The following is an 18,410-nucleotide window of genomic DNA, read 5'->3' as shown; positions in this document are numbered from 1 at the left end:
CTCACTGTACACTCTCAACCAGAAACGGGATGAGCGCCACAGCCCGGGATGCTCACGCATCGCGCATCGCTTGATCTTGACAACGAAATCGCTCCCATCCCACCGTCTCCCCGCCTTTACTGCTCAACAGGCAGCCTACTGGGCCATCGGAACCGGTACAGACCCTTTTATGCTAACACTTTTTCTCCCTTTTACGGCGGGAAAGAAAGTTGGTGCGTGTAGGGTTTGGCCTATGCGCCCCCCCTTCGGACACTCACTCGTTATCTTGACTCCGGTTCCGGTGGTTCTCGCACCGTCTTTGTGCGTGTATTGCATCGCGTAAACAAGGTTTTCATTGTTGGATGACGACACCCGCGGGGTTCAATGGGGACGAGTTAGATATCCAAGCGAACCGAGATGGACGATGCGATCGTGCTCCACCCGCACAAGTGTGAAAGCGAGAGAGGCATCTAAAAGGGGAGGGAATCCGATAAACAGAGTGCGTGTGTTTGTGTACTCCCGGTGCTGCTGCTGCTGCTGATGACGATGACGATGATGATGATGATGACACAGGCCCCCAGTGAATAGTTCGCCGAATAAGTGACAACCTGGTCCGTGACAATAATAGAGACCACACCGCGCGGCAGTAAAGGGCAACCAAAATAGAGGCCGCCGTTTGGAGAGAGGAAAACGGTTGCTCTTCTGTTCTGTTCTGATCTGGTAGTAGCTGATCGAGTAGGGTGTTCTAGTGGAGTGGTCCGAACGCAAGAAGACGAGGCTAGTTCTTCCGGAATATTTCCAACCACTAGGAGCAACAGGTGGGCTTCGGTGGAAATGGCTTTCTTCTTTAACTTTGTCGCGATCAGCTTCTTCGTGTATCATCTGGTCCGGTTGATACTGTGGGCAGTGCTCGATTCGGACATTGAACTCTTTGTGCTCTCCAAATTGGGCAAACCGATCTGTAAGTAGTCCCAGCACGCGCACGATCCACGCCCTCGACGCCACCTCGATTCAATGCGTGCTCCTCTTCTACCCTCTTCTTACCTCTTCTCCTCGGTAGCTTCGCTGCGTGGTAAGGTAGTATGGATTACGGGAGCATCGAGCGGAATAGGGCGTGATCTGGCGATCGCCCTCGCCAAGCACGGTGTCAAATTGTGCATTTCCGCACGTAACATCTCGGAGCTACTGAAGGTGAAGCAAAGCTGTCTCGGTAAGTACATACACCCGCCCCGCGGTGCTAATGCACTTCCGTTCCGAGATACTAATCGTCGTCTCTACCGCTCTTTTTTTTAGCTGCATCGAATGGCGGCCTCGGACCGAACGATGTTTACGTGCTGGAGATGGATATGCTGCACGTGAATCACCATAACGATTACTTCAACATGGTGATTGACCACTTCAAGACGGTGGACGTGTTGGTGAACAATGCCGGTAGATCGCAGCGGGCCGAGTGGGGCTCCATCAACGTCAAAGTTGACCGGGAACTGTTCGAGCTGGATGTGTTTGCGGTGGTAAACCTGTCGCGTGTGGCCCTTAACTTTTTCGTGCGCAACTCGCTCAAGGGTCACCTGGTGGTGACGAGCAGTACGGCGGGGCTGATCGGAGCACCGAACTCGGGCAGTTATACCGGTGCCAAGCATGCACTACATGTGAGTTTGTCCGGTGAATGTTTTTGGCGCTTGTACCTGTCTAATCTAAACGTTTGCCATACTCCCCTCGAACAGGGATACTTTGAGGCTCTAAGGAACGAATCGCCAAATGTGAACGTTACCATGTTTTGCCCGGGACCGACGGCTACCAACTTCCTGCAGGAATGCTTTACCGAAACACCGGGCACGGTAAGATCACTAGCTGCTATTAGCGATCAAGCGATCGTAAGCTAATCCTGTTTTTTTTCCTTTGCAGAAGTACAACCAACGTGTACAACCGACCGATCGGCGCATGACCAGCGAACGGTGTGGTCACCTATATGCGCTGGCCATCGCCAACAAGACGCACCTCAGCTGGGTCGGTACGTTCCCGATCAACTTCCTGCTCTACATCGGATGCTACTATCCGAACCTGAAACGAGTGTAAGTGCACTAATAATCTGTGGCTGCTGTGTTGTTCGCTAATGCAATAAACTCATTGGCATACTACCGCGTTCTTTTGCAGCTTGATGAAGATGGTCGGCATGGAGCGTCTGCAGCGGGTTCGCGACAGTCGGTAAATTGGCGTTAACAGAGCTGGGCACGCCCTGCGACGTACTCCACATTCCATAGGCAGCAGCAGGGCCCGCATCACACCTCTCTTCCATCGACTTGTTGGTCGCGCGCACAACATTCGGCGTTCGTTAGCTTTGTTCACGCACCATCAGATTAGTCACATTATCACTTCGTTTCCCGCTTTGCTTCTCTTACAAGAAGATAGCACCGTCGCGTAGGCACACTGTTACTGTTTCCAGAAATGTTCTCTATGGAAGAACGAGTAGTACGTGATTTGTTTATCACCGAGATATTGTTTTTTTTTTGCTTCTCTTGTTTGTGTTTTCCATTATATTTTGCATTTGGAGCGGCGTACTTTAACATATACCGCTGAGGTGCGGCTCAGCGAGCGACATTATGATGCTTTTAGTGAAATGTATTTAATAAATTAACGTTCTTGTTCACATACTTTAACCAGTTGTTGATAGTCAAAAAGAAAAGAATGAGAATTTGGCTATAAGTTAAACTGCTAGATTATTGCTGTATAAGTATTGAGCCTGCAAATTGCAATTGAGCCTGTAAATTGTTAATGTAATTAAAAAAATGGTACACCAAACACGTTAACATGATCCATTTATGTCGTAGTGGCAATACTGCGTGAAGAAGATTTATATCATGCCGGGTGGCACTAAGATCTTAATCGCAGTAACGATGGAGAAAGAGAACCGTTCTATTGTCAATCATGCTTCAATAAATAGTTGCCAGCAATCTACACTGTTGGAATTGCTAGTTTTACCTTAACATGGGTTGGTTGTGGAAACAATTTTTTTCACAGACAGAATACTTTCATTAACTATTAATTTACAAGTGGGTTTAAAATTGTTCCAAGACTTAGAAAATCTATACGTTTGTATTTCAGGTTAAAAATGCAAAAACCCGTGACAGTCACAGGTTGCTTTGCGACCTATGATGCGTTCGCTGTAATTCACCTAGATTCTATGTTGATCCAAATACTCTGAAGCTAATTCCTGATATTCAATCCAAATTCTGTGCTGCTTTTCTACGCCATATAAACATTGAAGTTGTTACAGTTTTACGAACACGACATTTTCAAAAATCAAAGGAGACTGTTGATGATCGGATGCCACTTAACAGGACCAATATCCAAGACACAACCATTTTGCTTTACTTTATATCACTTAAGGGCTAGCTTTATTAAACCACAAATTTCTTTCTGCCACGCCACGCGGGCGGTGATGAACGGTGTCTTGGTAGCGTAGAAGAAAAATGATGATGACGATGATAATGACCAAGACCATGATGGTGTACCATCTCAATTCGCAGGCCTCGCGGTCACCGTAGCGAACGGGCGACGAAGAAAACGAAGACTTAATGTCGAAGGATTTATGAGAAAGGTATTGCATTCGGCAGCTACAGCTCCTTGCTCATTTGGCTACAATTGACTTCTCGGCATTCTTGGGTAACCCAGCAAGTGGAGCACTGCTGTCCTTGTGTTCTATATGCCAACCAGCGAGCGTGGAGCATGGATATTCGGTTACCCCACTATCTGACTCTGTCTGTGTTGTGTTTCGCCTTTCATCCCGTTTCTTAGTGTTTTCGCTACTTAACAACGTACTACTTTTAGCTTATCATTTAATCGTGTGCCGGTATGTTCTGACGCTTACGGAACAATAGGGAGTACTCTTGCTAGTGTGTATATGCTAGTGTTTCTGTGTGTATTGAGTGTTTTGTAGCGGTGCAGTGCAGTAATCATCATCTTATGCATGAATATATGTATACGTACGGATATCTAGAGAATGCAAGATCACACTCCGATGATAGCCGATCGCGGTTACCACTAATGCTCCGTTTCGAGAATGATCAGCATCAAGCGGAACCTTCTCATCTGCTGGTTGTCTATCTTTCTGCAGCTTCCTATTAGCTGAGGCAGCTCAGGGAAGCGGAGATTATGTTATGACTTCTCCCCATACATTTTACACATTTTTCTTCCGCTATCAGTTGGCCTATAATACAATCAATCTTACCATTTTTTCAATATAAATATCGTAACTCTAATGATTCCTCGTTCCAGTCCGGTTCATTTGTGTAACTCAAAGCATAGCATCCGCGATGTAATCTGCATTGCATCGAGGTTGGCAATTTACTACTTTCAAGCTACCATCCACTCCTTCATGAAGCATTAACGTTTGTTCTGCAAAGATTGTGGCCCTGGTACGATCGCTGTGCAATCGTTCGAGTCTCGCTTTCGCATCGTTGACCCCAAGACTGAGCCTTTGAGTGTTGGAGCTCAGTTTTTGGTAGTTGAATGCCAAACTCTTACCCGCGTTAAGCAGCGGAAAGCAAGAGAATGTTCTTGAGTCATTTAGACCATAGTTTTGAACCATCACTTCTACCATGATTCACGCGCGCTCTCTCCCTCGCTCAACCTTCTTCATTTGTTCTGATTTGGGGGTTTCTCGTTTTCAAAATTAGAATTGGTTCATATTTTCTTCATTTTTATACATTACTTTTCTCTCTATCTCTCGCTCCACACATTGTCACACTTTCTAGGTTCCTTTTTCCACCTACACGACGCACAATCATGTCGACTGTCTAGGTTATGCATCCTCTTACTCTAAACACTCGCACAAAACCCTCTTAGTATTTTTTTAAGAAAAGAATAATTAAAATTCGCAAAATAATATAAATGGAGAAAACTAACATTCATCTAAAACTGCACCATTTAGGCTGATACACACGTCGCACACACCATACTAGTAGCCTAGCAGGTACCCTCGTTTCTACCAGATGCATCGCACTGTGAGGCGAGTGTGATTTCTCTCTCTACCTTTTTCCCCGCAGTACCATTCGAGTAAGTGTTGGGATGATTTGTACATAATGATAAGAACCGTTAATGCTAATCATAATCTGAATAATCATGGATAAAGATAGAGTTTCCGTTTCATCTGGTGTGCTGTTCTTGCACACGTTTCTTCTCTCCCTTTTGTTCGCGCTGAAACAACAGCGAGTCAAGCGAATCAAAACTTTTTACAAAATTTGACATACCGTACACCTCCTCGACGACGACGACGACGATACCGTGTTGTCACCGTTCGCCATTCGTCTAAATGATAATGGCGTTATTGTTAGCCGTCGCTAAACCTAAGGGACCACCACCAGGGCCACCTTTCTTAGTAAGACGCCGCTTGCCACGAATCTTGCGGACGTAGGCTTTGATCAGTTTTTGGATTTTGATTGGATTGATCTCCCCGGTGCGGCTGTGGCAAATCTAGAATAGAGAAGGAGAGAGACAGAGAGGCGGTTTAAATAAAATGTTACAGTTGGTTGTTAATGTATCTTACCTTCGGTACTGCTCGGCGAAGTATATCCTTGTACTCGTCCTTGTTGATCTGCTTCTTGTTGTAATACGGCTTAATCACTAATTTGACCTCCTCGACGACACGCTCGAGACGATTGAGTTTCTTCAAAAACTGCAATAAGAGCACACATTTGGTTAACGGTCTGCAGTGAAGCATGGCACAATTTCCATAAACCGGAATCGATATTACCTTTTCCTTCACCGTGAGCTTCGAAGGATCTTCATCATCAGCTGGGTCTCCTTTTTGGTTAGATTTTCCTAAGAAAAAAAAGGAAATAAAAGGAAACATGTAAGAATAATCGACATGATATCAAACCAAAAATGGGGACATCACAAACACTTACCACCTCCGGCAGCACCGCCCTTGGATCGCTTGTGTGCACCACCACCCTTTCGGTTGCGTCCAGCCGCCTTGCCCGCAACGTTATGGTTCGGCGAGGAACCGAACAAGGAATCGAAGTGATTGGTAGCCTTTTTGGCCGCCTTCGTCGTGGGCATCTTCGAGGTCGAAGGTTTGTAGGCAGTCGCTGACGACGATGAAGCTTGCTGCGCATTGGCGCCCATTGTGTGCTGATGATGGTTGGACTGCTGCTTGCTACCACCGTGTGATGGCATCGCGAGAGGTGAAAGATCCCCACCGGTTACGTCGCCCGGTCCTGGTGGCTCGAACAGATCATCGAAATCACTCGCTCCCGGTGAGTACGGTGAGTCGGTTGGGTTCATAAAGTCCCCACCAAACTTGCCCGCACCACCCGCCTGTTGCTGCTGTTGGCCAGGAAGTGGAAGCTTCGCGATGACATTGTTGTTGCCGGTTCCACCAGTGGCAGTGGCAGCCGCATTCGCTCCCTTCATCGACGAGGAATGAGTAAACTCGTCGAAGATCACCACATCCGAGTCCGAGTTGGCACCGCTGGAGCTGACCGCATTGGGGGGTCCTCCGCTGAGCACGATGTTACTAAGGACGGTAACCTTGGCAGCGTTGCCACCCATCCGGCCACCCATAAGCGGCGGTGTTCGGGATCCACTGTCGGCCCCATTCATCAGCTCACTGTTGCGTTCCGTAACGTTCACGAGACCATCCGATGCCGATCCCGGATGCTGATCGCGGGCGGACGATACCGTCGTCTTGACTGGTTCACGCTCATCGTCATCGTCATCATCATCCTCGTCTTCCGAAAGACGGCCAATGGAATGACCATCACGCCCGTCCGTTGGCGAAGGTGAGGGAGACTTGGTCGGTTCAAACGGATCGTACACATCTGGTGAAGGCGATTGGGGCGCCGGTTCCGGTGGTGTATTCGGTCCAACGGCCATCGCACCATAACCCGTTTGCAATGAGGCACTTGGACCCCCAGGGCCACCAACACTAGCAGTAATCGTTCCAGCACCAATACCGGATTGGCCAGCAGCACTTTCGACAGCATCACCGGCCGCTGCACAGCTACCATCCTGGCGCTCGGGACTCTCGTCTTTGCCCTCATCAAGGTCTCCGGGGTCGTACAGTGGGTTGACGGGCCGTACGTTGGACAATTTTGTCTTGACTTGCATCGAAAACTTGGGTGCCTGTTGCTGCACCTTGTTGCCCATCACAGAAGTGGAGGAAGACAGAGAGGATGGACCACCACCACCAGCGGTACCAGCAGCAGAGGAACCTACGGCATTGGTGGCGTTACCGACGGTAGAAGCAGAGGCAGAAGTGGTTGGAAAGCCGGGTGGTGTTTTCGGTCCAAACATATCATCATCCGGTGGTGTCTTGCGATGTACGGGACCACCTCCAGCAGCGGCGGCGACGACACCAGATGAACCGGAACCAACACCAGGACCAGCACTTGATGCTCCACCGGCATCAACAACGATACCGAGCGATTGGCCAAACGATTGTCCGATTCGCATACCACCACCAACGGCCGTGCTATCCTTCTCTGATGCCTGTGTTCCGCCCGGACCGGATGCAACGTTCGTACCAGATGCAGCACCTCCTGCTCGTCCTCCTCCTCGATCCTTGTCCTTCTCGGTGTCGCTGTCGGACAGCACGATCACGGCCTTCGGTGAAGGAGTCAGCACGCGGAATGGCGATCCGTCCAGATCGATAATGAGCACCGGTTTGGCTGTTGCTCCATCCACCAAACCACGACCACCGGAGGCTCCTCCTCCGCGCAGTTGCTTGCCAAGTCGATCCAAACGCTTGCCGGTGGTGGAAATGCCACTGCTACCCTTGGCGCCATCCATCGGTGGCCGCTGACGTTTCGAAGTACCACCGGGACCGTTGTCCTTCGATCGTTGCTTCGATCGATCACCACTAGCGGATCCGGTCGTTGTCACATTGCTACCTCCTATGTCGCCGGTCGCTCCGTGATGGTGATGATGATGGTGGTGATGGTGATCACCGCCTGCGCTCTCCTTGCCACCACCCGCCGATCCGCCCGTCACCGTTGCCGATGTCGATGATTTGTCGTTAAAGCTAACACTTACAAGAATATTATCACCCGATGTAAATACTTCCTTCGAGGGTAGGTTATGCTTCTCACGGGCACGCTCCCGGCGACGAGCTTCCTTCCGTGCCGCCTTGCTGCTGCTGCTGTTGCGCTGCTCCTTGCTACCTCCTTCTTGCAACAGCTGCTGTTGCTGCTGCTGCTTGGCGATCGCTTCTTCATTCGTCAATATGACCGTCAGGTTGGCGGCACCGTTCGTTTTGACCCGGCTAGCACCGGCACCGCTCGTTGCTCCGGTGCCCGAACCGGTCGGCAGTGGTGGCGGAGTCCACGATCCCCGCTGGCGCTGTCCTTTGCTCGTCGGGGGAGGTGTCCGAGATACGGATCGGGACATGATCGGCGATAGGGACGATCGTTTTCGGTTCTTCTTTTTCTGCTTCTTGCTGGACGTCGCCATCGTTGACCGTGGAACGGCCAGTGCCGGTGACAAGCTGCGTTCCCGTTTCGTTTTCTTCTTTCGACTACGACCGCTGATGGCGGCTGATGATGACACCTTCTGCAGACGACGTCCCCGACGATCGACTGGAGTGCGACTGCGGCTACGGCTTCGACTACGGCTTCTGCTTCGGCTACGGCTTCTGCTTCGACTGCGACTCAGCGACACTAGCCGTTTCGATTTTCGTTTGGATTTCTTCTTCGATCGCCGGTCACCTCTTCGCTCGTGCCCCAGTCCAGGTGATCGTGAGCGTGATCGAGGCGATCGTGAACGTCGATGTCGGTGGGAGCCAGCAGCAGCAGCAGCAGCACCTGCAGCACTCGCCGGTAGTGGTGATGGTGAACGTGAGTAGGACCGTGACCGGGAACGCAACGATCGGGCGTATCGTCCACGTGGTGATCGTGGCGAAAGTGAACGCATTGCACCACCGCGCGATCGAGAGCGAGAACGGGAGCGATAGGGTGGTGGAGAACGCACCGCAGCCGGTAGTGGTGATCGTCCTCCTCCCCGATGACGTGGCGATGGCGATCGAGCAACTGGACGACGTGCACTTGCAGCACCATAGGTACGGGACGAGCGTGCCGCAGCCATCGGTGGTGCCGGTTCAGGTGAGAGGGAGATCGAAATGTTAGCGCGTGCACGATCCCGCGAGCGGCTACGCGAGGCTCGACCATGATGATGATGAGGTGATCGTGTACGGGAGCGTCGTTTCGGTGTCACATCCCGACCAAACGGATCCTTGTAGATACGGGGCCGCTTTTCGGCGATGATCGAACGGATGTCGTACCGTGGTAGCTCTTTCCGCTTCGGTCTACGTTGTCGATTGCGCCGTTCCGATTTGCTTCCTTCTCCACCACTCTCACCCGCTCCACCATTCTCCCGACGACCACCTGCGCGATCGTATTCATCATCTTCCTCGTCTTCCTCGGGCTCATCACCGTCTCCACGATCACCATCGCGCGTAGAGCCTCCTCCCCGGCGGGATGATTTCTTCTTCGAATCCTTCTCACGATAGTTTCGCTCACGGCCCTTCTTTGTGACCTTCTTAAACGTCAGCTCGCTACTGGCAACACCCGATTTCTTCTTCACTCCTGACGTACTAGCCCCTGCCTGGGAAGTAGACGCTTTGCCGGAACCGGAAGGCCCAGCAGCAGCAGCAGCAGCCGCAGCGGCACCACCACCACCACCACGACCTCCATCTTCCCGGGCCGCCTCAGTAAAGGTGGCCTCATCATCTTCGGAGATCAGCTCCGTGTCCATCCCGTCAATGCCGGCCGAATCGATCGCACTGCCCTGGCTGCGGAATCGCACGGACGAGCTAAGCAACGAGCTACCACGATCACCATCCTCCTCTTCACCATCGTGCTGCTGATCGGCGTTCAGCTCCCGGCGCTCTTGATACTTCTCATCCAGGCATGGCGTGTAGCTACGATCATCATCACCGGCTGGTGCGCTAACTGGCGCACTCGCACCGGCACCACCATTCGACGATGAGGAAGCTCCGAGACCCATCGGAGGACCAAAGTTAGCGGTGGCGATAGCAGATGCAGCTGCCATCGCGGCCCCGGATGCACCGAGGGCAGCCACGAGTGAAGTGGTGAGCGGTGGCGTCAGTGCATCCAATCCTCCATCGCTTCGTCCCGAACGGTTCCGTCCATCCAGACCCCGGTTGGAATCGGCTTCGATCTTCTTTAGCTCATCGTCACTCTCCGAATCGAACTCATCGCGTGCCGGTGTCCCATCGTCTACCTCGGCATCGTGTGCGTTCTCCTCCTCCTCCTCCTCGACACTATTACCATCTCTGGTGGTGTCTCTTCCATTTTCGGCTGCTCCACTGCCTGCCAACTTCTCGTTGCTCTGCCCCAGTGGATCATCATCGTCCAGCTGCACCAGATCCTCGTCGCGATCGCCCCCTTCATCCTCCTCATCCGTGCGCTGCTCACTATCGAGCGGATCGTACGGTTGGCTACCATCTACCGTACCCTTGGCGTAGTGCAGTGTCTCCGAGGAATAAACGCTGAAATTGGGACAGTTGTTTTCAACCGTGGAGGCCGCAGTGGCCGAAGTCGTCGAGGTCGATGGTCCAGCGAGTGCATCGTTACCACCGAGCCCTTTCGGTAAACGGCCAGCTATAGGTTTAATCTTCTCATTGCTATCCTTGCGCTCCTTGCGCTCCTTGTCCTCCTTATCGCTATCCTTTCGCTTTTCACCCTTGTCGGCTGACGTCGTTGATTTGCTAGTTGCGGGCCGTGGAAGATCTACAAAGATGGATGTATCGGAAGGATCGGGTATGGAACTATCCTGCGGAGAGCCAGAGGGCCCAACGCTACTTCTTTCGGCCCCTGCACCTGCAGCAGCAGATGCTGATGCTGTGCCGGAATGACCCGCTGATGTTGTGGTACTCGACGAGGAGGCTCCATCCGTACCCGTTGTACCGTTCATTGAGATTGGCGTTTGGCCGCTGCCAGTACCACTGGTTCCAGGAGTGTTTGCCGCTCCAGTTATCTCGAGTCGTCCTGAGCTACCATTTCGTTGATCGTTTGTAGGATGATCGGATCGTTCCGTGCGACTCGAGGATTCACCGTTCGGGAAAATGATCTTTCCTCCGTTGATGCGCACATTTCGAAGACCATCCCGTGAATGCCACCGCTCCTGGCTTTCGAGAATGCTCCCGAGTAGGTCGACCTGGCCGGCTTCGGCCATACCAGGGGCACTGAACCGTTCGAAGCCATTCTTAAGTGCTCGTCGATGACCGAGTGGATTGCGAAGCCGGCTGCTCACTGCTGAACCGATCAGCGTAGATCCACCTATACCGCCTCCACCTCTTCCACCACCACCACCACCCGTGCTACTACCTTCGTCGTCGTCTTCGTCGCTAAAATAATCCAAATCATTCCGTCCACCGAAGATTTTGAGTGGTGTTATACCGGCACTGAGCCGCTGTCGCTGTATTCCTCCGGCATCCTCAGCAACATTGTTGGAACGAAGAAGCTCCTCGCCGGCTGGTGTCGCGGCCACTGCACGCCTCCGACTGTTCGAACAAGCGGCACTGCTGGCGAGCGATGTTTTTCGCCGTTTGGCGCGCTTCTTTCGCAGCTTGCGTAGCGTACTGTACAGTTTCTTGCGTTTGATGGCAAACTTCTGCCCCGGTTCGCCGGCTGCACGGCCACCCTCGTCACCATCATCGACGTCGTACTCGGAGATGATCATGCTGAGCAGCTTTCGGCGCGTACGTCGTCGGCGCTTTCTTTTGACCGTTTTCCGAGCCCGAGGAGCCGTGGTGACGGCTACAAGGCTGCTGCTGCTGCTGCTACCACCATGTGCGGAGGAACCGGCTGCTAAGCGGGCACGGGAACGAGCCGCCGCCGTGACGGCGGCATCCGGTGAGCTTTGTACGACGTTCAGCCGTACGGCTGCTCGTGCCCGATTGAGGATGGCCGCTCGAATCCTCTCACTTTGGCGTGTACGAACGATGCGAGGTGGACTGCGGATACGCTGCCGCAGCCGGGACTCTCTCATGCCGCCGATCTGGTTCAAATCGTTCAGCAAATCCTGCAGCTCGTTATCGTCTTCATCCGTGCCGGACGCGAAGCAGCAATCGCAATACCATGAGCCGGTTGGTATCTCGAGCAGCGGCGGATTCAAGCACTCCATGTGGTATCCAAGGTTACAGGCATCGCAAAGCAGCATCGTCTCTTCGCTGTGTGCCAGCCGGCATACCTCACAGTAGGTCAGCTCATCCTCGGGTGTCGGCAGTTGCACACCGGCCGCAACAGCCATACCGCCATCTTCTTCTCCCTCATCCTGCTCATTCACTTTCGGTTCAACGCGGTACGTGCGCAGCACGGTCTGCCGTTGGTCCACGTTCGCAAAGATATTGATCACGGCAAACTCCTTACGATCGATCGGACAGGTTGAGACATTGCGGGACCATTCTTCAATGCAGGCCGCACAAAACACATGCTCGCATACCTCCGGCACTCCTACCTGCTGGTTGTGCAGCGATAGTAGGCAGATGGGACACTTTTCGCTCTCGCTGCTGCTGCCACCGCTCGACTCGTCCGAGGCGTACCCGAGCTTACTGGCCAGAACGGCCGCCACCTCGTCCTTGTCACCCTTTTCCAGCAGCTGCTCCTCGTCGCTGTTCCAATCCGATTCCCATTCCGAGCTCTCCGATGCAAGATCCATCTTCACGATGCCACCACCGGGAGGACGACGCCTGCTGGGTCCTGCAATCGGCCCGCTACCGCTGCTACTGTTGTCCTCATCACTGTCATCACCGATGACGGTGCGATTGCGAAGCCTTCTGGCACGGCCCGTTGATGTTGAGGGTACAGAGCTGGATGCCAGGGGCCCACCGCTACCATTGACCGCCGATCGCAATTCGTCTTCCGTATCACTGGCCATCGTTGGGGAGTATTCACGCGGCGCTGGGATTGTGTTGTTCTCGTGCTCGTGGATTACTTTGATTTTCTAGCAGATACCTGCATCTGCGGCGACAACAACACCAACAGTACCGCGGATTGCTGATGCTGGGGCACTTCGACGCAGTGGACTTTCCATGTAGAAGCTGCTCCACAATCGGTCCTCTAGCTTAAACCCCTTTATTTCACGCCCCCGATGATGATCCACGCGCTGGCGATGGATGGAGGCGACCGTACTCTGCCTCTGTCTGCCCTCTCTCTCGCGCTCCCTCTCACGCTCCTGCTCTTTCTCGCTCGCTCTCTCTCTGGTACTCTTCTTTTGACTTTTGCACCTTCCCTACTAGATTACTACTGCTTGGGATGCTGCTGTTGTTGCTTGTGTTGCTGTTGCTGCTACTACTGCAGCTGCATCTGGGTGCGTTTGTTGTTGCACCTTGAGATCAGTTGAGAAGCTGGACGTTAACCCATACCATGGATGCCGCCGGGCTTCCGCAGCAGAATCGGGGACGCAACGCTTGGGCAGAAATGCGATGGGAAGCTGCGTTGTTTTTCTTTTCGCTAGCCCTTGATTACGCGGCACCCCCTCGTACCTTCTTCCGTCACAGTCGGCGACGCACCGAAATGGATGACAAAGTTGCTGAGATGAGCGCTTCACGTCACGCGCACGGTGATGCCGTTTGTTCACAAAAATATCCTCGGTACAAAACGACCACGACGTCGACGATGATGGCGGCTACAGCAACTCCAAGCGGTTCCCCGTGTTCGTCCTGCCGTATCCGGCTACCCGTGTAGATGACCTTTGGCGCAGGCAAACGGAGAGGAGTCTCTGTTTTCACGGATTACCAGAGCGCGGCGGAGGGAAGATCAGGGAAACTGCAGGTCCGCTTTTCGGTCGTAAAATGGTGCTCCCAGCGGACCGCAATTGTAGACCTGCGAGCCGCAGGACAGGCACAGTCTTTTCCACACGGTTTGGGGCAGTTTTTCGATGCCGGACGGGCTCACCAAGCGGAACCTATTTCTAGCGAAAATGTCCTGAACGGCGCTTGACTTTCGTCGTCGTCGTCGTTTCACGGTTCTTTTAACACACGAATACGCTCACATAGCTTGCTGATGAAAAGAAAAGACATTTTGTAGACTGCCTCATCTGACCGTGAGAAGCGTTTTTCTATCACTCACTATAGAAAAAGCGTAGCGAGCTCGCTCACCACCGTACTGAGAAGAAAGACATCCCTGCCAACAAAATCACTAAATAAACCCCTAAATATCCCTTAAATAACCCCTTAATAGAGAGGCTTATTCAGCGGTACGATTTTAAGTTTTAACACCCTTCAGAAACGGGCATCTAGGTTTGTTTCGAGAGTAGTCCTAGAACACACTTAAAACCGCTGAAGGGGAGTATTACTCGACTGTTAAACGACGAACCGGCTACTCGGGTCAACTGTCAATGCCGGCAGCACGTTGTTTTCATTGTTTTGGTTTTGTGCGCTTTAGGGAGGAAAAACAGTTTCGAACACGGAGGTACATCGGAACACCGGAAAATGTCGACCATCGCGCGAGAGTTTTCCCCCGATGGGAAGTACTGCGCGTACATTAGCCAGCAGGGCAAATTCATCGTCTACGAGGTGGAAACGGGCACGCTGCATCAGGTGTACACCCCGAACATGCATCTGAACGTGCCCTGCACGTGCTTCACGTGGCTGGAGGTCGCCACCGACCAGCCGCAACAAGCAGCGACTCCGAAGGGCAAGGCGAAGAAGCAGCGCAACACCACCAAGCAGCTGATGGCCGCTTTCGGTACCAGCAGAGGCAGGGTAGCGTTCTACAGTCTGGCCACCGGCACGATAGAGCGTTCCTGTCAGGGCGATGGACATTCGGCTCCGGTCACAGCGATTTACTTTAATGCGGCCGAAGATCCCGATACTCTCTTCACGGCCGGTGCCGATGGAAAGGTGATCGAGTGGGGCATCATGCAGAGCGCCCAGGGAGCGGTACACAATATCGGTGTCGAGAAGCTGTCCTGTGTGTTGGCCTGCTCAGGTGTAATCGTGACCGGTTCCAAGCAGCTGAAACTCTGGGATCGAAGCGAAAGTCGGCTTCTGCGTACACTGGTTGGACACACCTCCAATACGCAGATCCTGCGCATGATAACGACCACCGAGGAGCAATCGTTCGCCCTTTCCGGGTCCGTAATTGATCGTAACATTTCAATGTGGTCTTTGAGCGCTGACGGAGAGAACACACCGGTCGCCTCGTTCGCCCTGGATGATGTGCCCGAGTATGTATCGTTGGAGCTCGTAGAAAAGAAGATGCACCTAGTGGCCGTTTCGCGTACCGGTGTGGCGCACTATTTCATGCGCAGTCTGGACAAGCTAAGTCTCAAGCGACCGTACCGTGCAAACCACACGTTCCAGATTGCGGTCGACACGGCAACGACAAAGACGAAGGCGGTCGATCGTTTGCCGGTTTTTGTGGCCAGCGTGCAACATTCGCCCCAACCAGAAACCATCATGCTCGGTTACGGTACGGAAGCGAGTCTTCGATTCGAACCAATCCCCATCGATGCTGAGCTCAAGATAAACGTCATTATCCGGGAACCGATTAAGCTGCTGGGTAAATCGAAACAAGAGGGTGACCTCAAGACAAAAACCCCGATCGTGGACAACAGCAGTGCCGAGTATTTGAATCCGGTTAATGCCAATAAGAAAAACATGAAAAAGGTAAACCTTTCGTCGGTCATCATTTGGTGCATCTCTTTTTGCCTATATCGTGTTTATCGATTTACTTTCTCCTCCTTAGGTCGAGATTCCGATGGAGGTTCGATTGGAAAACCTTTCGCTGTTGCCGGACCGAAGCGACACTAAGATGGTGACGGGACGCAAGAACATGATTCATCTGTTGGTACAGGGACTGCACAGCCGGGACGCGACCATCCTACGAAGCGTGTTCGGTCGTAACGATCCCGAGATGATACAGCAGACGGTAGAACGCATTCCGGCACAATACCTGGGAGCACTTCTGAGCGAAATGTCTTATCTGATGCAACTGAAAACCGTACAGTAAGTACGTTTCATCCCATGCACTACATGATGTTCATTCAATTCTCGTTTCTTTCTTCGTAGCGTACAAACGGCGGTATGTTGGCTCAAGCAGTTGATTACCGTTCACGCGAGCCAGCTGATGGCCCTGGGAGCTTCGAATCTGATGACCAATTTCGCTACCTGTCTCGGCATCATCGAGTACCGCGTAGAACATCTGAACTCCCTCGCCAAGTGAGTAGTAGCGCTTGATTGTTGCGCTCGTGCGTAGCTTGATGATAGTTTTGTTTTATTCCTCTCGTCTACAGACTGCGCGGACGATTAGGATTGCTGATAGATCAGGCAGATCGAAGCAAAACTCAGACCATCAACCGGAACGTGGACGAGAACGTGCTGGTGTACCAGGAGGAGGATGACTCCGATGTGGACTCGGTACTGGGCACGGACAACGAGCAGCATGGCTCATCGAACGAGGACATATACGATGGTGATGAACAGGAGAGTCCCGAGTACGACGATGAGGAGCGGGAAGACCCTACATCGGATGTTGCCGTGTCTGTGCGCAAGCGGAATGGATTTTCGCAGGAAGATGAGGAGGACGGTAATGATAGTGACAGTGAAGAAATGGAGGTTTCGGATTGAAACACGTACGATCATCCGGTACGGCCCAATGACCGTGACGTGGCGATTCAATAAAATAAGTAATTCATTGTCCAATGAAGTGATGTTTAGAAACATTTATTAATCATTTTCAAAATGGTTGCGTTGAATACAATTCATAATATGAGATGGTTTGAAAGTTCAATAATTATACATTTTACACATGGCACATATCGCAGGGCAAACAGACAACAAAAAAGGGAAACAGTAACCATTCGAAACTTCTCTCCATGCTGTACACAGTTTGGTAGAAGTTTCTGTTTCAACAGAATATTAAGTATATGGTCCGGAAGTAGCCTCTTGGACGGTAAAATTATACGTAGATTATAAGGAGACTCTGCGTCAATTGAGTATTAAGTAAAGAGTATTATCTGAGGGGTTTGCTTGTGATGTCCGAAGCTTTTCTCATTGGAAATAGTTCACGGCCCTTCGTCTTCTCTTTGTTGTAAGAATTAGATCCTCTTCAGACTTTCGCTTGGTGGAATGTGTTGTATACTGCAGGTGTGCCACGGCGGCACTGCGTGGAATGCTTGGCAGATGCAGGGTATAGTCTTCTTGCAGACCTGTGTCCTTCTTGGCCGTCTTACTCCACTGCTGCAGTGGTCCCATTGCATCAATTAGTGCGGCCACCTGGCCATCAACAGCAGCGTCATCCAGCATGCCAGCGTTGAGCAGATTCTTGTTCTGATACTCGATCGCCTCCATTTTTTGCTTCACGTTCAAGTTCTGCCGAATGATGGATTCATCGAGCTGCTTCTTTTGCTCGGTGATGGCGTGCAACGACTCGTCGATCGTACCACGCACGATCATACGTATGATGTGCACCTGATGCTTCTGGCCGATGCGGTGAGCTCTGTCTTCGGCCTGATAGTCCATCTGTGGGTTGTAGTCCATGTCGTAAAAGATGACCGTATCCGCAGTGAAGAGATTGATGCCCAATCCACCGGCCCGGGTGCTCAACAAAAACACGAATCGATCCGACTTCGGACGATTGAAATCATCAATCTGTTCCTTGCGATCCGCAAAGTCACTCGATCCATCGAGCATACAGTAATTGTAGCCCCGCCAGTCCAGATAATCCGCCAGAATCTGCAGCATCGTCACGAACTGCGAAAAGATCAGGACGCGCGAGCCGCGCTCGAACAGCTTGGCCAGCAGAGCATCGAGCACGATCATCTTGGGGCTGTAGCTCACGATTTCCGGCGTGACCAGTGACGAGTCGGTGGATTCTGTGCCGGGTATAAGAAATGGGTGCAACGCCACCTGGCGCAAGTACGGAAACACGCTAGCCAACCGATGCCGGCCTAGGGTACCGTTTTCACGAACGATCATTACATCGTGGTTCACTATCTTGTGCGACCAGAGAAGGACCTGTTCGGTTGGTGGTATTACGATCAGGATGCGCCTTTTCGGCGGAATCGGTGCACTCACTTCGTCCTTCGTTCGACGCAACATGAGGGGCTTTAGCAGATTCTTAAGCCGGATCGACTGCTCATGCCGCGGGTCGATACAGTTCTCCACCTTGAACCAGTTGTCAAAGTTGTCGGCATTGTCGAAGAACGCGGGCATCAGAAGGTTCAGCAGGGCCCATAGCTCGTGCAGATTGTTATGGATCGGGGTACCGGTCAGCAGGACCATGCTACTAATGCTGCACCTCAGCAGTGCCTTCGGGAATTGCGTGTTTTCGTTCTTCGCCCGGTGGCCCTCGTCTATGATAGCGTAATGAAAGTTCTGCTGCTTAAAGGTGTTTATGTTTTGCCAAAAGAATTCATAGCTCGTGATCACCACATCCCAGCGACGCCGCTTCCCGACCACACCGATT

At 52.1% G+C, this 18,410-nt stretch overlaps 3 protein-coding genes across 4 annotated transcripts in view; 2 read left to right on the top strand and 1 right to left on the bottom strand.

The window, feature by feature from the left end:
* Nucleotides 1-106: 106 nt before the first annotated feature.
* Nucleotides 107-2,934, top strand: LOC125954320 (dehydrogenase/reductase SDR family member 7). Of its 2 annotated transcripts, XM_049684514.1 has the most exons (7): nt 107-672; nt 729-940; nt 1,040-1,189; nt 1,273-1,628; nt 1,704-1,817; nt 1,885-2,051; nt 2,134-2,934. In XM_049684514.1, exons 2-7 carry the CDS (start codon nt 814-816, stop codon nt 2,186-2,188), a joined length of 969 nt encoding a protein of 322 aa, XP_049540471.1. In that variant the 5' UTR covers nt 107-672; nt 729-813; the 3' UTR covers nt 2,189-2,934. The 2 variants fall into 2 exon arrangements, with proteins under 2 accessions (XP_049540471.1, XP_049540470.1); XM_049684513.1 differs by having other exon boundaries at nt 107-940.
* A 339-nt stretch (nt 2,935-3,273) lies between these two features.
* LOC125954239 (pneumococcal serine-rich repeat protein-like) lies at nt 3,274-13,964 on the bottom strand. The gene is made up of 4 exons (XM_049684372.1): nt 5,886-13,964; nt 5,732-5,799; nt 5,525-5,653; nt 3,274-5,451 (listed from the first exon to the last, which is right to left on the bottom strand). The coding sequence occupies exons 1-4, from the start codon at nt 12,874-12,876 to the stop codon at nt 5,287-5,289; spliced, it is 7,353 nt and encodes a 2,450-aa protein (XP_049540329.1). The 5' UTR covers nt 12,877-13,964; the 3' UTR covers nt 3,274-5,286.
* Nucleotides 13,965-14,352: 388 nt separating this feature from the next.
* The window catches only part of LOC125953809 (chromatin-remodeling complex ATPase chain Iswi-like), a 9,869-nt gene continuing 5,811 nt past the window's right edge, over nt 14,353-18,410 (top strand). Inside the window, exons 1-4 of the mRNA XM_049683591.1 lie at nt 14,353-15,610; nt 15,690-15,949; nt 16,013-16,162; nt 16,237-16,568. Of these exons, the coding sequence (XP_049539548.1) occupies nt 14,432-15,610; nt 15,690-15,949; nt 16,013-16,162; nt 16,237-16,568 (1,921 nt within the window). The 5' untranslated portion in view covers nt 14,353-14,431. The remainder of the gene's footprint in view (nt 15,611-15,689; nt 15,950-16,012; nt 16,163-16,236; nt 16,569-18,410) is intronic.

This window comes from Anopheles darlingi, chromosome 3, assembly GCF_943734745.1.
Source record: "Anopheles darlingi chromosome 3, idAnoDarlMG_H_01, whole genome shotgun sequence".
Classification (NCBI taxonomy): domain Eukaryota; kingdom Metazoa; phylum Arthropoda; class Insecta; order Diptera; family Culicidae; genus Anopheles; species Anopheles darlingi.
Note: the sequence above shows the minus strand (reverse complement) of the source record. Positions and strands in the feature narration are given on the sequence as shown.

Excerpts from the sequence above, each read along its gene's own strand:
- LOC125954320 (XM_049684514.1), top strand. The coding sequence starts at position 814 with ATGGCTTTCTTCTTTAACTTTGTCGCGATCAGCTTCTTCGTGTATCAT. Across the intron at positions 1,629-1,703 it reads GTGCCAAGCATGCACTACAT|GGATACTTTGAGGCTCTAAG; the intron begins GTGAGTTTGTCC and ends CCCCTCGAACAG. Across the intron at positions 1,818-1,884 it reads TTACCGAAACACCGGGCACG|AAGTACAACCAACGTGTACA; the intron begins GTAAGATCACTA and ends TTTCCTTTGCAG.
- LOC125954239 (XM_049684372.1), bottom strand. The coding sequence starts at position 12,876 with ATGGCCAGTGATACGGAAGACGAATTGCGATCGGCGGTCAATGGTAGC. Across the intron at positions 5,800-5,885 it reads GGGCGGTGCTGCCGGAGGTG|GAAAATCTAACCAAAAAGGA; the intron begins GTAAGTGTTTGT and ends TTTTTTTCTTAG. Across the intron at positions 5,452-5,524 it reads TTCGCCGAGCAGTACCGAAG|ATTTGCCACAGCCGCACCGG; the intron begins GTAAGATACATT and ends TCTCTATTCTAG.